We start from the raw sequence: 17,136 nt of genomic DNA, 5'->3' as shown, positions 1-17,136 counted from the left end.
ATCCACATGTTGAATCCCAACCCCCCATGCAGTGCTATTAGGAGGTGGGGCCTTTGGGAGGTGATTAGGTCATGAGGGTGGAGCCCTTGTGAATGGGACTGTGCCTTCATAAAAGGGACCCCAGAGAGCTCCCCTGCATCCCCTTGGGCAGACACAGGAAGCGGGCTCTCACCAGACACCGAACATGCTAGAACCTGGGTCTTGGCCTTCCTACCCTCCAGAACTGTGAGAAATAAATGTTTGTTGTTTATGTTGCCCAGTCTATGGTATTTTTCCAAAGCAGCCCAAATGGATGAAGACACCATTCTAACTACTTTGTGGGCCTTAGAATTTGACTGGTCAAGCAGCTGAAATCCAACTAATTTAATGTTATTAATACTACTCTAGCATCTCATGTTGCTGTGCAATCGTATTTTGGAGATTCTTTTGATCTCCCTCAATCCTTGCAATAACCAATAGTGCTTGATATTGCCATGGCCTTTCACGAAAAAGGATGGGAGCCTGTGGGGTATTGAATGACTTGTCAAGATCCTATAGCCAACGTGCAGAGCTGATACTTGAACCCAAGTCCTGACTTCCCGTCCTCCGTAAATGCTGTGAGGCCTGCATCAGATGCAGACCGTGCCTTGGAGCTCGCCGTGAACATAATGGAGACAAGATGGCTAGGCTCTCAGGCTGCAGGTGGCGTGTCCTAACTGCAAAGTTGTGTGAAATGGGTGGGTGACAACTGGCTCGGAGACCCTAGCAAGACCTCTATCTAAGACGTCATAGTGGTTCTGAGAGCAAAAGGACATGTTTCTCTGCAGCAAGAGGATTGGACTTCACAGTGGGATCAAGACAAACCAAGTTGGCAGAAATGGGCCCTTAGAGTCCTTTAAAACAGTGAATTCCACGTTTTCAACATTTGTTCCAAAGCACATTGCTGGTGGCTTTTACTCTTGTAGTTCACGTGATCAATTTCTAAACAGTGCCCCCAAGGCCAAATGCCATTCTCTGAAGGAGAAAAGGAATCGGGTGTACCATTTTGACAAGCCCAAGCATCATCTCCCGGAGGGAGATGCTTTCGGCCCTGATGTGCAAAGAAGAGAGGGAGGGAGGAAGCATCTGTGGGGTTAGGCCTCCCAGAGGGAAGCCCTAGACTCCCGAGGGAGAGGCCCAACCCCCCCCCCCCCCTTGTGTGTTCTTCCTTGTGGAGCAGAGAAAGGAGAGAAAGTTACCAAAATGAACTTGGCAAGTGACCTCAAACGTACCAAACGGACTCGGCAGGTTTCCCCATCCGTAGGGACCTATGTGGGGCACTGTGTGGATTCTGTTTTCTCCTATTACAAATGTTACAGAGTCAGGCAGCAAGATAGCAAACTTTCGTGTAGAAAGGGCTTATTAAAACAACAGTAGAAGGACTACAAGGTATCTGGTGGTCGAGGCTGTCTGGCATGTTCATTCACTTGCTCATTCATCCATTTAAGGAGTAAGACTTCTGTGTGCCTGGGTGTGCGCTGAAATTAAAGCAGCCATTTTTGCCCAAGGGGAGACTGAAATCTAGTGAGAGAGGTCACCATTAAATAAGTAATCCCTCAGATAATTGTATCATGCCAAAGTCTGAGGAGGACAGTAGAGGGAGTGGCCAGAGCATGGTGACAGATGGAGCGAAGGAGGGGCCCTTGGGCATAGGGCCATCGGAGAAGACCTCTGTGAGCTGACTGCACTCAAGACCTTGGCTTGAAGAATCAGCAGCCCTTAGCCCAGCAAAAAGCAGAGTGATAAGCATTCCAGACAGAGGGAGCATGCTTGGCAAAGGCCCCGAGGTGCGTTCTGGAAGTGAGAGGGCCGGGATGGCTGGAGGCAAGGAGAGTTAAAGGGTGACTGGCCAGAGATGAAGACCGAGAGGCAGTTGGAGGTCAAGCCAAGTAGCTCCTTACGGACACGCCAAAGAGTTTGGGATTTATTTTAAGAGCTGTGGGGGAAATGTTGAATAATTTCCGGTGTGATCTGAGTTAGGAGGCTATTGCACTGGGTCCACGCATGAGACTATGGTAGCTTGGATTTATATAGTGGCAGTAAAACTGGAAAGAAGTGGGTGTATCATTGGACAGAATACATGTTTTAGAGGTAAAAATGGCAGGATTTGAGGATGGCCAGATTTGACAAGATACGAGGGGTGAGTAAGGAATGGGGAATGGCTCCCAGGTGTGGGGCTTGAGCTTTGATGTAGATGATGGTGCTCTTTAAGGAGGTGGAAAGCTCTGGAGAAGAGGGGTGGGGGAGAGGGAAATTGGGATTGAGGTCTGAGGCCACATGGTAGGGGAAGGTCTTTGTACACGTGAGTCTCTAGGTCAGAGGAGAGGCCAGAGCTGGAGATAAAAATGTGGGAGGCATCAGCCTGGAGACTGTCTCATGGGACATTGGAATGAGGGATCTCACCTGGGGAGAGAAAACACGGTGGGTCCCACACTGCATCTCGGAACCCTCCTGGAATTTGCCATTTGGAAAAGAGGAAGCTTGAGGAGAAAAGGAATGTATGAAGTAAATATCTCAGGTAATAAGAAAGTGAGTTTACCAGAGAAATGTAATAGTGTCTCTTAGTAGTTGACTGCCCATTTGAAATCAGACATGACTAAATGGAACGGATCTGCCTGCCTGATAGTGGTTTCCTACCCCAACATTTGGCTTCCCAAGGAAAGCCATGGTGAACACGTATGGTTGTGCTCATCTGCATGAGTGGATTTTTCTAGGCTGGTACAATTGGAAAGGAGGGCCAAGGGGGGCCGTGCATGCTTGCAGAGGGAGGTTATAATACTGAATCATGGCCTGTCAGCCGAATGAGAGTGAACATAAGGAAAATCTAGAGCTGGATGGGCAGGCATGAAGAAAGCCGGTGGATTGGGGTTCACGATGACAGTGAAGAATTTGTGTAATGGCAGCCCGGGAAGGCCCCCAGGGGTTGACACTGACGTTTGAGATTTGGGAGGTTGTGCTGGTTTGGGTGACACCAAGTTCTAGAATGTAAATTTGGCCCATGTGAAGCGGCAGACATTTTGAACTGACCGTTTCTGTCACGGAATCGGGGCGGAGAGGTAGAGGAGCGTGCGGCGGACACTGAGGTCTTCCAGAATGAGAGGAGTACCTAGAAGATGCCAGGTGACAGTGACTAGGACGGAGAGAACAATGGTGAGCCACAGAGGAGCAGGGTCTTCAGAAGAGGGAGAGGCAGTAAGAGGGGGCACATGCCTGCTTCCTAGCCCTCAGGTATTTGCATGAGAGAGTAGGGGAAAGGGTTCTCCTTTGGGGAAAGCCATAATCCAGGGCACAGCTGTACTTTCCCCGAAGAGCAGAGCTGGAAGGGAGCCAGGGGAAATGGAGGTTAAAGAGGAATTTGCTGATCCCTTAGTGGAAGTTCCAGAGGATTCCATAGCTGGGCTCGGGTGGCGGGGGGGAAGGTGTGGGCTGGCCCTTGAATAAGACTGGGTAGTTTGTATGATAATGCACATCCAGGGAGGCTGCTGGCTGTGATGGAGATATTCAGTCATTGATCCATTCAGGAAATACTTAGCGATCTCCTCCTATATGCTAGATAGAGTGCTAGCAACAAAGAAAACAGCAGTGGCCAAAGTAGACAGAAGCGCCTGGTCTTGAGGCATTGTGCTCTGACTTGGGAGACAGACTGGTCATCAGTTATGTGTCCTGTAGCACAGAACTGGTGTTCCGTTTTCTCAGGAAGCACTGGAATTTGAGTCCCAGGGTTTCCAACAATGAAATCAGCGTCCTCAAGCCTCTCTTGATCTGCAGGATGGGTATAGTGATGCCTCGGTGGGTGGTGTTGGTGCTGTCCAATCATTCAAATGGTTAAGCAGTGTTTTTGATGGGAGGTCAGGATGGGCCATTAGAGCCACTGCGTGTCCATAAGGTGCTTCTGTTTAATTAGAAAGAGGCACTTTTCCTTCTAGGAACTCTCCTTCCATCTATCAGAGAACTGTTGTAATAAATAGATAACCAACAAAGTCCAGGTTGTGCTGGTTCTCCCTAGTGCCCTGGCCAGTCCCTGCAGGGGTGAGGTGAGGGAGGGGGTCAGTAGGAGTGGTGGGAGACAACAACCGGTTAGTTACTCCAAGCTTTAGTAGTACAGGGCTCTGAAACAGTGGTGTGCGCTTGTTAAAGTGCAGATTTTGATCCGTGGGGGTGGGGGGTACCTGACAGCCTGCATTTCTGGCAAGATATGAGCTGCTGCTGCTGGTGTTTCAGGGACCACACTTTGGATGGAGATGGCTAAGTATAAACTGTGGTCTTAGCTGCTGGTCTCAGGCAGAGGCTGAAGACCAACACGAGAGGACCTGGATCCTTGGCCCTTACGGAGTTTTGGTGTAGTCAAGAGAAATTAATGCTGGGAAATGATTAGAAGACAGTGATATGATCAGGAATGTGCTGCTGACAGCCTTTGGAATTTAGAACAAAGGGAGGAAGCACCTCTAGGTCTGGACTTGTCGGGAGATGTTCTGCAGAGGCAGCAAGGACTTGAAATTCCTCTGGAGGTGCAGGAGAGGAGGAAAGGCATGGCTGGATAGTAGGGCTGTGTGGGAAAGGCTTGGGTATAGGCAAGGGGTGCAGTAGTACAAATAATGATAAAACAAAGCTGACATCTATGGAGGGTCCGTCTGCTGTAGGACCCCTAAGAAAGGTTCACTTGAGACTCAGATGACAACATGGAACTGACAGGATTCACCTGATCTTAAAGTTATAGTCGGTGACCCAACTCTGTTGCCTGCCCATAGGATCAGTTTGGCTCCTAAGTGCAACTGAAGGATTTTGGCCATTGGGTTCCTTAGACGTTTTGTTTATTTGTTTCTTTTGGAGATTACTTAGACTTTTATTCCCTCTTCATGTGCAGTATTTCTAGACAACTCATACATCTTGAACACCCATGAAAACTCATTTCTAATGATGCTAGTTAAAAGACAACCTCCAGGGGCACCTGGCTGGCTCAGTTGGTAGAGCTTACAACTCTTGATCTCGGGGTTATGAGTTCAAGCCCCATGTTGGCTGTGGAGCCTACTTAAAAAAAAAAAAAAGACAATCTCCAGTGTTGATCAGATCAGCATTTGGAATGTGAGCTTCTGACTAGAGACTTTCAAATGGTAGCCAGCCACCCCTGGAGGGTGTATTCCCAATGAGGATCCTACAGATTTTTTTTTTTTTTAAGATTTTATTTATTTATTTGACAGAGAAAGACACAGAGGAAACACAAGCAGGGGGAGAGGGAGAGGGAGAAGCAGGCTTCCCACTGAGCAGGGAGCCCAATGCCAGGCTCGATCCCAGGACCCTGGGACCATGACCTGAGCCGAAGGCAGACGCTTAACAACTGAGCCACCCAGGCTCCCCAGGGATCCTACAGATCTTAACTCACTGCACCTTGCATGTAAAGTAAAACTAACTCATGTATTCTTCACTGTTCGCGCTGAGGTATTTTGAATCATGTGCAATATAACAAGAAGACATGGTGATTCAAGTTTTAAATTATAAAAGCCACACTATTTTTTGTATAAAATTTGGGAAAAATACATATTCATATATATTTAAATTATCCATATCCTATACCCAGAGATAACCTATAACCTTTATACCTTTTTTCATATGTATAGTTTTATAGGTATTTGTACATGTGTATACAATGTGTTACATTGGACTGAAGGATACTTGTAATCACATTTTATTTACTCTCAGCTCTGAATGCTGCTTTTATGGCTTTAATAGATCACGATACTTTTTCTGGCTCATGCAATGTTTTGCATAAATGTGAATTTCATTGGTTAAGACAGATGGGAGAAGACAGATGGAGTAGTAGATGTTTAGTGGGAGAATTGACCATCTTGGCCAAGGAGAATTGGGTGTTGGGTTCGAGGCAGGGGCATTTTAAAGGTGACTCTTTGCCCCAGGAGTCTGTCTCCCTCTGACCAGGCAAAAGCAGGTTCCAGACTAATTTTCCAGTTAATCCATCAATGTTTACACATGTGGGAGGTAATTTTCAGCCCGCCTTCGGTTTTTTCCTTCCTTCCTTCTTGTGTTGATTCCTGTATTGACTTCCTAGAGTAACTTCTGATATAAATTGAGATTTTTCTTTAAAATGTGTTTTTAGTGCACAGAGGTGTCATTTAAAAGTCAGATCCATGAGGGAATAATTTTTACCTGCTGGGTTTAATTTTAGATGCCAGTGTTATCATAAAATGCAAACCACTCTAGACTCTGTTTTAAAACTTTGGACAAATTGTGCCAGTTGAAAGTAACTTTTGCAGATGGAGTGAGGAAAAGAGGAAAATAAGTGTCTTAAAGAGTTTTTTAAAAATGCTTTTAAATATTAACACCACTTGAGTTCAGCTCCATATATAGTCCTGCTGTCGTCCCCTGAAGTCCAAATTCACCAAGAGCTTTCCAGTTTTTGTTCTATTGAACTTTTTTTTTTTTTTAATGAGAGCAAACAGTGGTGATATATTGAACTCTGGGAAGAAAAATCCTAAGATTCAATATGAAGGATTTAGGTTAGATCAGAGGGAAAATGACCCCTGGCAAAGGTTGTTAGAATCAGTTCCTTAGGGAGAGGAGAGCCTGAGGTGTTGCTGGTATAACCTTTGGCCAGTTGGTCTTTTTAGGCCTCAGTTTCTCATCCATTAAATGGGGATGGAAACTGGTTCCTACTTCACAGGTTATTACTGCTAGTTGTCTTTGCTACTATTATTGTAAGTGAACTGAAAACAAACAAACAAACAACCCACAAAGGGCCATTTTAATGTGGTGGTATCTCCTAAAGGAGATTCGAGTAGGATGTTCAGGTTGAGATCACCCATTTGGTGGTGTCAGCCGAACATACTTGTTGGGATCTGTTTTCTGGAAAAGCCTGAGTGCTGCTCCTCGTTCAGCTCTCGGGAAGAGGTGGGGCTCGCCCTGTCACATGTTCCTTTGCTCAGCACTTACTCAAGGGCTCTCTCGTTTAAGACTCTCTGACAGAGAGGCCATTGCTTGAGATGAACAAAATGAAGCTTACCCAGCGACAGGGGGCTTGCCAATGTCATAGCTAGTCACATGCGGAACTGGATTTGAATCCAGATCTAACTGCATAGCCTCCTGTCCCCTGTTCTTCCTGCGAGATTTGGCCAGTGGTGGGGCGATCCTCATTCTTGGTGACACAGTGTGTGTGGAGGGTCTGTTGCCCATGCTTCAGAATGAAACACTTCCCGCGGGGGACTTTCCTCCAGTCAACATTCCTTGTTTAAAGCGATTTTGCTTGTTTGGTTTTCCTTGCTAGCCCACACCCTCCAGCCCTGGGATCATTCATCTGTTTCAAAGGAGGGCCATTTAGAAAATCATGTCAGAGTTGGGTGCAGAAGCAAACCTGGCGTTGACAATTGAGATTGGCTCCATTAGGTGTTTATTGCCAGCAACTTGCTGAACACAGACTCCTGAAGCTTGGGAGGGCTGCCTTTGGTTAGAATCTGATCCCATTTATTTGTTCAGCCGACAGCTATCAGCCAGCCTACAGGTGACAGACGGTATGCCCAGTCTTAGGGAATGCAAGGTGAGCGGACAGGATGTCTGTCTCCCGGAAACCCCAAGGCTGGTGGGGAGGACAGATGGTTCAACCAGGCCATAGTCCCATGGGGTTTAAGGGTTATGGCAGAGGGAAGGACATATTATGGGAATACCCAAAGGGACACCCAAACCAGCAATTTCTTTGGGGATGACAAGCCTTGTATAGCTGCCTGCAGGGGTAGGTTCTGCTCCGTTTGGGAGGCTCCTCGCTCCACCTGCAGTCAGTGTGAGCTCGATGTGAGGAGATAGGTGGAGATGAGATTGCAGGGCTGTTGGTTTTTAAATTCCTTTATAAGGCACATGACCTGCCGGTCAGATCCCCAGGTGAAGGATCCTGGGCCTCTACTCCATGTGCATTGACCTTCTCCCTCTGCTTTGAACACGTCTCAGCAAGTCTTCCGCCTGGCCTCAGGATTGACTCTCTGCAGGCTGGTGACAGGTTATCTGTGTTCCTCTCCATCTTCTGCACGTTTTAATCGTTTCCATGCTTTTCTGGACATCTTCCATATTAAAGGTGGAAGCTATTAAGACAGTCCCTGGTGAGTGTTTGTAGGTTATCAGCTGTGATCGGGATGTGGTTCCCTGCAGATGACATTGGCTGACCCAGCCTCCTCTCCTCCGAGTGTGCCAGGAGGCAGCCCCCGGCGCCTTCCACGGCTCTCTCTGGCTCGAACTCAGGAACTGTTCTGCCATTTTGACCGCCCAGGGATCAGTCAGCAACTTCCTTGGTCTTTCCAGAGAGGTCCATGCGTGCACTTCTCAGTCATCACAGTTTTGGAGTGCCCGTGGATGTTTTAAGTCGGTCTCTCTTGTTAGACTGTGTTCTTGGAAACTAACCCGTGTTCCTGGCATTTTTGAAAACAGGGCACCTAGTTAGTGCTTGGTACATACAAGGGGCTAACTAAATGCATTTTTAGTAAGTGTGTTCAGGCTTCAAACTAATCTGTACTATAAAATACTTGCACACACACGTGTGTGTGTGTGCACGTGCGAGAAAGAGAGAGAGGGAAGGAGGGAGGGAGCGATGTCATAGTTTCCATCATCCTTTATTTACTTTTAAAAGAGCTGTCTCAGTTTTGATAGATGTAAGACTGCAGCATTGTGTCTTGGGCTAGAAGGTCAGCAGGAAGTCGTCGAGGAGCCAGATACTTTCAGGATCTCCGGGATACCCCCCCCCCCCGCAAATTGCATCCTTTTACAGCGCTGGGAACTCAGCCCTTCCTCTTTGCTCTTCCTTTCAGAAAGTATTATGAGGGAGGCCGAGGACCCCGTGCTCCGGGCAGAGAAGCGGCGCTGGGATTAGGGGTTGCCACTTCTGAGAGGATGCTGGGAATCTGCAGAGGGAGACGGAAATTCCTGGCTGCCTCGCTGACCGTTCTCTGCATCCCAGCCATCACCTGGCTTTACCTGTTCGCCGGGAGCTTTGAAGGTAAGAAGGTGGCTTCCGCACAGGGAGAGGGAGGAGGGAAGCAAAAGGACACTGGCTGTCCCGGAGTCCTCGGAAGCCCCTCCGGGTCTTCTGATCCCAACTTGTCACTGTGTGGAACGGGAGGATATTGCAGCATGCGCGTGTGGGCCCGGGCCGAGACATGCCAGGTTTACACAGGTAGTGGGAGGGAGTCCGTAGTGAGGAGGACAAAATGCAAACAAAAGCAAAATGAGGTGCACCTGCATACAGTGGAGGGGTCGCACATGTCAAATCCCAGCTTTGCACGTCGATCCCGGTGTCGATAAGGGGCGAAAGGTTTGGGCCCTGGAGGGATTCCTTCGCTGTTCATGGAGCCACATGTTTCTTTCATTCTTTGGTCTGTTCGTTTGCTCACACACTGAACATTTTGTTGTTACCGTTGCTACCGCTCTTGTCAAGCGCCTCTGCCGAGCCCGGTGCTGGGAAGGCAGCGGCGGCAGACGTGGACGTGCCGTGGAAGCAGCACGCGTGTGATGGCGAGGTGAGCCTAGGGCGCCGCGGGAGACGGTGGTTGGAGCTGTCAGGCCGGGCCTGGTGTGAAAGATGATCAGTCACACTGACTGGCCCAAGAGACGGATGCAACAGAAGAGCTGCCCTCCCCAAACAAATAAAAACAAATGCTGGTCCCTGTCACTTGGCAGAAATCGGTAGAGAAGACGAGACTCGCCGTTCTTCCAGCCAGCAGTTTCAAAGGCAGTGCAGTGTTTTGCGGATCAGAGATGGTTTTCTGAGCTTCAGGGAGGGAAGAAGGAATGGCCGCGTCGAGGAGGACACTCTCTTTTTATTTGCCCCCACAATTGAAGTCAAAAACATCTCAAGTGAAAATCTGTCTCAAGGGAGTCACTCCTGTGTTTTAATTCTCTTTGAAGATTTTATTGATTCATCTTGAGAGAGAGAGAGAGAGAGGGGAGGGGCCAAAGGGGAGGGAGAGGGACAAGCAGGCTCCATGCTGAGCGTGGACCCTGACGTGGGGCTCGACCCCACGACCCCGAGACCGTGACCTGAGCCGAAATCAAGAGCAAGAGTTGACACTCAACCCCCGTCCCCCTTTTTTTCAAACATTTTCAGTTTTAGAAAGAGAGAGTGTCACTATGGTGTTTTTAAACATTTCCTTTATGCATAATTTTATTGACAGCTCAGGGCTGCCTTTTAATTAGGAGGTCCACCTCACTTTCTGAGGTTTGCTCAGCTGCATATGATCGAGGTAGCACCATATGTCTGCATAGCAGGGAAGGGCCCAGGACCACACCCCGTCACTTCCCTGTCCCATACATCCCTGGAGTAGAGGAGCTTCCATCTGAGCAGCTAAATGGAGTAAATTATGACATGGCAGTGGATGAGTACGTTTTGGCAAAGAGATCAGAGAGAGGAAGGTGAGTTGCCATTGATCCTAGGAGAGACTGAAGGAAGCATTGTGCCAGGGACGATGGAAGAGCCTTGTAAAAGAAGGTTGAGAGCACCCGGTGCCGGTCCAGGGCTAGTACAGGAAAACATTGACTTTGCCAGTGTAACTGGACGGGTAGTGATACTAATAGTGTGAGAATAATAACAACAACAACGAGGATGATTGTGTTTTAGGCATTTCTGCGGGCCAGGTGTGGTTGTAAGGGCTTTGCATGCATTGACTCTTTCTCAGTGGTAATCCCATGTAGTAGGTCCAGATGAGGACGGTGAGGCAGAAGTCCTGCAGTGATCTGTCCAAGGCCCAGAGCCGGTCAGGATGGACCTGGGTTATTGGACTCAAGAGCTGGACTTTCTAACTACAATACGATGTTGTAGATTGGGACTTCAGTGAGGTAGCAGGCTTTGGCGAGAGCTTTGACATGGTGTCACATGACCTTTCTGGATGGCTGTGAGCAGAATTTTGATCTGCACTCATTTATGGAAACCCAGCCCCAAATGATTTTGGCAACAAGGGAATTTGGGGGCTAACAAAACCAGTAAGTTCGAAGGTAGTACAGGCATCAGGAAAGGCTGGATCCAGGGGCTCAAATGATATTTTTGTAGCTCAATCTCCCTCCTTCCCTTTGCTCTACTTTTCTCTGCCGTGGTTTCTTTCAGGGCAGTTTTATCTACACAGAGGAAGCTTTAGCTTACTACTTACCATCACCAGTGCCTGTAGAAAGAGTTCTTTCTCCCCCTAATTCTGCAATACTGCTTTGGATTGAATTGGCCCTGCTCACATGTAGTCCAGAGACTAATCACTGCAGTTGGAGGAGGCTGTGAGGCCAGCCCTGTGCCCTGTGCCTATTTTTGGTCATAGGGTAGAGAGGAGTTCCTTAAAACATGTGGAGTCAGAATGGAGGAGGGGTGGCCCCCAAAGGTAAGTGGTGGAGTTTCCAAAAAAAGGAGACTGGGAGTTGATCTGCAGTATGGAGAATTCATAATTGTCTGTGCTTAGTGATAGGTTGATACCAGCTGGAAGTCTGCTTTCCACCATCACGCTATCTGGACCAGCCCTGGTGGATGGAGTGACCTTGATCCTAGACTTTGAATGATTTCATTAGACTGGCAGATAGACGACGGGAAATGGGGAGGATTGAGGGAATAATATTCTGAGGTGACCTGCACCGACTGGGTGTAGGTGCCTTATTTATCAACATGATGCTTAATCATAAATCCTCCCCTTGGAATCAAATCACAAATGGCATTAAACAGGGGCTGATGTGAGTACATTAACAGATATTCTCACTGGAATGACAAAGGTGATGGGTGTCTTTTATAGGGTATCCTTTAGTCCATAGCTGGACCACAGCATTTATTTCTGGATGCCACACTTGAAGAACAGTTGAGACAAGTCAGCACATTTAGGAGAATCATGGTGAATGACAGTGCCAATTCAAACCTTGTTACCTACGAAATAGTGGAAGGAATTGGGGCTATTTACCTTGGAGAAGCAGAAGCTGCAAATGTATATGATCAGCTTCAGCAAGCAGTCCAGGGGCTGTCACCTGAAAGAGAGATGGCCCCCAAATCTATGGAGGGATGTGGCAGGGAGCCAGCTGTCAAGCTCATCATAGTAAAGGATCACTCTGTCCAGGGCTGGAATGAGCTGCCCTGAGACGTAATGAAACACCTAACATGAGAGGTGTGTAAACAGAAGTGCAGTGTGGCGGTGGGGGGGTGGAGCTCAGCGTCAGGGGTGAGGGCACAGGATGACCTGCCTGACCTATCCTGAGCCAGAGATCCAGAGATTCTAGAAAAGGCAGAGTGTTTACTGGGACACAAAGGGTACCTCCTTGCAGCCCCTGCCAGTTGCCAGTGGACATCTGTGCATTTCCAAAAGACCCCGTGGAGACATGCTTTTCTCTGTAGTTAAACATAACAACTTTGCAATCCATTTATCGACACCCGTGAATTTTCTGTTTCAAGGCAGGGGGAGCCATAAATAAGGGACAGAGTTGCTGCCTGTTTTCATGGAAATGCTATTTATACTTTATGTGAGTTTGTTTATTTTTCAACCCTGTTTAATTTCAGTGGCTCCCCCGGAGATACAGATGCCCTCAGCACAAAGTTTTGGAGTTAGATTACATGCAGCAGCAAGATACACTGAGAGCACACTAGATTGTGGTGGGGGGGGGTGGTCTCAGGCTCCCAGATCAGCTGAGCCAGAGTAGCTGGGTGATTGGGGGTATGATCACCGCTCTTTCTAGGCCTTTGTGTCTTGTTGCATGAAATGACATAAAACTGAAGGTCACCTATGGGGGCTCTTGGAGCCCTAACATTCTAGAACTTTTCTGTTCTTAGCATTTGATGTGAATGAGTTGGAAATGACCAGGATCTTCCCCAGTTAATGGGAAATATGTCCAGAAGAGGGAAAGGGCTTTCTGTGATTTGCTCCTGAGTGTGGATCCAGGATCAATGCATAAACGTTATGGGGAAGCAGGCATGGTCTTCATATAAGAAGGAACTCTTGCTGTAAGAATTAGATTTGCCAGGTATTGGAGTCCACCCTCTGGGGAAGTGATGAGATCCCCATGCTCAGAGCTGTTTGTCAGAGGCCAAGTGACTGTTGGTTATGGATACTACTCAGGGCGGGTGTTGTTGCTGGTACTTTGACCCCCGAGTTCCTAAGCCCTACTTCCTTCATTTCTTCTCCAATCCACCTTTCTTCCTCTAGCATCTCAGTGACCCTTCCCAGCTGCCCGTCCTTCACGCTCAAAGCAGTGAGTCTTCGCATCGACCTTTGGGTCCCAGCTGAGCACGCCGGCCCCTCACCCTTAACGAGGTTGGCTTCCTGTGCCACACGTGTCCAAACTCCTTGTACTGTCTTTTCTTCACACCCGCTTTACTTTTCTTGTTTTTTTCCTAATCACCTGTCTTCACAAGTGAGTACCAGCGTCCGGAAGGAAGGAAGGGGTTCTCTTCTGTTCAGCCTTGCATCTCTAGAGGAGGCAGGAGAACCGTTTGTTGAATGAGTGAATGAGCGAAGAATGCCCTCTTCTGGCTTGGAGGGCTGACAACTCTCCCCATTGCCTCCTGGATTCTCTCCAGACTCCCGATCATGGCTCGGGGTCTTTCACGGGCATTTTCCCTTAGCTTATAATTTCTGTCTTCACTCAGGTGAGCACCTCATTGAACACCTGGAGAAACCTTCTGTTTTCCTGCTTCTTAATGTTTGCTCTTTGCTCCTTCTGCCCAGTATGCAATTCTCTTTTTTTCCACTACCCTTCCTCCTAGCCGGCGTCTTCAGTGCTATACTCATCTTTACGTTTTCAGAGTCTGGGCATCACTCTTAGTGGGTCCTTAGTGTGAATGTTGACTGGGAGGGAGTCTGGATATTGAGGGATGCAGGAGCCACTCCTGGGGCTCTGAGCATCTGTGATTTTGAGACCCCAGAATATGGCTCCAGGAGCCTCACCTTCCTTCTGGATGTGACGTTAATTCTGGTACCCGAGGAAATTCTGCTTCAGTACACCTCCATTTGAATTTAGATCATGCCGATTGCTTTCTTCCAGAGCCCCTTTTTTCAGGGTATGTGAGTTTTATTTGCCGGATGTAGTTCTTTCTCTTCTGGCCATTGAGGAGATGGTGTTAGCTGTCACTGAGTTACCAGCATGTGGAAGAAGCATGCTTTTCTGCCATTCAGAAGATGGTTCACACATGCTGCCCTCCTAGAATCTATAGCCAGCTCCGTGCAGAAGCTCATTCCAGAAGCTTTCTGTGGTCAGGGAAGCAGGCCAGCAAGGGTGCGGGTGTTATTTGAAAGCAAATGGTCTTCCAAGGATGCACAGTCCTGAACATTTAAAACCCGTGTCGTGAACAGGCACAGGATATTAATTTCTGGACTGATTTCAGCCCACACCCACGTTTTCGTTCACTGTTCTGGCATGGCCATCCTTGTCACCACAAATTCCTCCTGAAATGAATGATTTGAGAGTCGTCTTGATAAATTTCAACAGAAAGAAATGGGGTGCTGACATTGGACCGTTTTGAAGAGTTGCAGTGAGATCCAGGGAGTTACAAGTTAAACGCTTTCTTTGCTTTATCGCTGTGGGGGATCATGGGGCCCATGAACCGTGGAACAGGGGAGGTGGTTGCGGGGGGCTCTTTTATCCAAGTAGAGCTTGTCCAGATGTGACCGATTCCCCAGCCTCACGCCCGCTTCCCCCGGCCCAGAGACTGTGCCGCAGGCCGGTGACCTCAGAGAGTGCAGGGTGCTGGTGAATAATTTGCTCAAGGTTTCAGTATCCCCTGGGGCCAGGCTCTGTGGCAGCTGTGATGGCACCCAAGCCATCCTGCCTTCTGCCAGTGGCCCAAACAGATCTCTTAATGAGGATATTACGGGGTCCAAGAACACAGAGTGCTGAATGCAAAATGAAACGGAAAGTGTATTATGCAAGTTGTGTTTAATATGTCAGAAATGAAGGGCTTTCCTGGCCGATGCTTCCTAGCTGTTCGTGAGCTCCAGCGGAAGCCTGCAAAGCAGGGCGGGAGCGAGGCAGCGGCGAGTGGAGACCAAGCCGCAGGTGCAGGGGGCTGCACGCATCTCTGCTTCTTACCTCGGGCCCAAAGCGTCTCCTTTAGCTCTTAGACTCTGAGGATAGTTGAGCCCTGTCACAGTCGTATTCAGCTGTGAGGTGGTTGCTAAGGCGACCTCTACTTTTGCCCCAGCTCTTGATTGTGTAGCATCATCGGTGGTCCTGCTGGGGTGGAGCAAATGGCCCCGACGACGTGGCGTCTGCTGGCTGTGCCTCCTGGAGGAGCTCGTGGCTAGAACCTTGCAGCGGGTGTCAGGGAACCTGGTGTCTGCTAATCAGCCACTTTGTATCCCTTTCCTGTGGTTGCAGTTACAAAGTCCCATGTTTAGTGCTGAAAGGAACACAGATTTCTTGTCTTACGGTTCTGGAGGTCAGAAATCTACAATCAAGTCTCATTAGGCTAAAGCCAAATGTTGGCAGGGCTGGTTCCTTCTGGAGGCCCTGGAGGGGATCCGTCTCCTGGCCTTTCGCAAGGGCAAAAGTGGAGCTCCTTCAGATTCCTCTTGCTGACTCTGAGCTCCGCTCCTGGAAATGGTCACATCTCCTTCTGTGACTGTCCTGTGTTCTTAAAAGGACCCTTGGGAGTCCATTGGGCCCACTTGGATAGTCCAGAATAATCATTCCATTTTACAAGCCTTAGTTAATCACACCTGCAAAGTTCCTTCTGCCACGGAAGGTAACAAATTCACCGGTTGTGGGGATTAGGACAGGGACATATCTGGGGATCATTTTTTGGCCGTCCATATTGCCCGGTCCCATTCTTTGAATCCCCTCCATTGTGTTATTCTTTAGAGACAAAAGAGTGTTGTACCATCTCTTCTCTTACATGGGTATCTTACCCTGCTCTGGGCGTTTTGGGTTGTGTAATTTTAATACGTATAAACATCCAGCAGGACTTACTGCTCACGAAAACGGCACTGAATTCCGACGTGTGTGTTCAAACAATTTTAAACCATGATATTTTGTCTGTAATAAGTGTTTAATCCGTAATGATAGGTTAAGATTTTCTGAAAAGGACAGGAACTTCTGCTCTTTGGAGGTGCTGGTCTTAAAGTGACTTTATTTTTTATTCCAAATGGCAGTTTAACCAAAGAAGGGGGCATTTCATTCAGAGAGACCTGTTGATGGTCTATTAATTTTAGGTAAAATGTTTTTATAACTCCCTTTGAATATGATTTGGTGTTATCACCTAAACCTGAACATACCCCATAACCCATCAGTTCTGTCCCTAGCCATATACCAGAGAGAGAATATATGTATGTTTGCACAAAAAAACATGTACAAGAATGTTCACATCAGCATTATTTTTAATAGTGCCAAAGAGGGAAATACTGAAAAGTACATCCACAGTAAACACATAACTAGAGGCATATTTGTATAGTGAAGTACTACAGAGCAGTGAAAATGAATATCCTCAGAGATAGTATTGAGCAAAAACAGATGCAGAAGAGTATATGTGCTGGTGGATTCCAATTCTATAAATACAAAACCAGACAAACGTTAATCTAGGGATAGAGACTGGGCCCGGGGCCGAAGGAAGACGTAGGGACACTGGTAATTAACTTTTTAACCTGTGATTCTACAGGTGGGTTCACTTTGTGAACATTCATCAAATTTTTCATTTGTAATTCACTTTTCCGCATGTGTTATTTTACTTAAAAACAACTATGCAATGGGGCACCTGGGTGGCTCAGTCATTAAGCGTCTGCCTTCGGCTCAGGTCATGATCCCAGGGTTCTGGGATCGAGCCCCACATCGGGCTCCCTGCGCTGCGGGAAGCCTGCTTCTCCCTCTCCCACTCCCCCTGCTTGTGTTCCCTCTCTCGCTGTGTCTCTCTCTGTCAAATAAATAAAATCTTTAAAAAAAAAAAAAAACAACTATGCAACTCCTGATAGTTAACTGAATTTGAAGAGATTTTTGTGGGGTTTGCATTCTTTTCAGGTAAGAAGAATTTTATCAACCTTTGGGATTTATGAATCTATGTCATTGTTTAACTTGAAATTCAAACACTTTTTAAGCACGGAACTTTTCTTTGGTGGTATATATTTAGCACTTCTCTTTAACCACACAGTTCCTTTTTCCCCCTCCTGATCCACCTTGCCATTTGGATAC

General features: G+C 47.7%; 1 protein-coding gene across 4 annotated transcripts in view; it reads left to right on the top strand.

The window, feature by feature from the left end:
* LARGE1 (LARGE xylosyl- and glucuronyltransferase 1) overlaps positions 1-17,136 on the top strand; it is a 451,673-nt gene that overhangs the window by 96,297 nt on the left and 338,240 nt on the right. For all 4 annotated transcript variants that reach the window (XM_081822370.1, XM_081822371.1, XM_081822372.1 and 1 more), the window contains exon 2: positions 8,817-9,004. In XM_081822370.1, the coding sequence (XP_081678496.1) occupies positions 8,899-9,004 (106 nt within the window). In that variant the 5' untranslated portion in view covers positions 8,817-8,898. The remainder of the gene's footprint in view (positions 1-8,816; positions 9,005-17,136) is intronic.

The sequence above is a fragment of the Leptonychotes weddellii genome, chromosome 5 (assembly GCF_054177405.1).
Source record: "Leptonychotes weddellii isolate Sample4059 chromosome 5, ASM5417740v2, whole genome shotgun sequence".
Lineage (NCBI taxonomy): Eukaryota > Metazoa > Chordata > Mammalia > Carnivora > Phocidae > Leptonychotes > Leptonychotes weddellii.
This window is presented reverse-complemented; position numbering and strand designations above follow the sequence as displayed.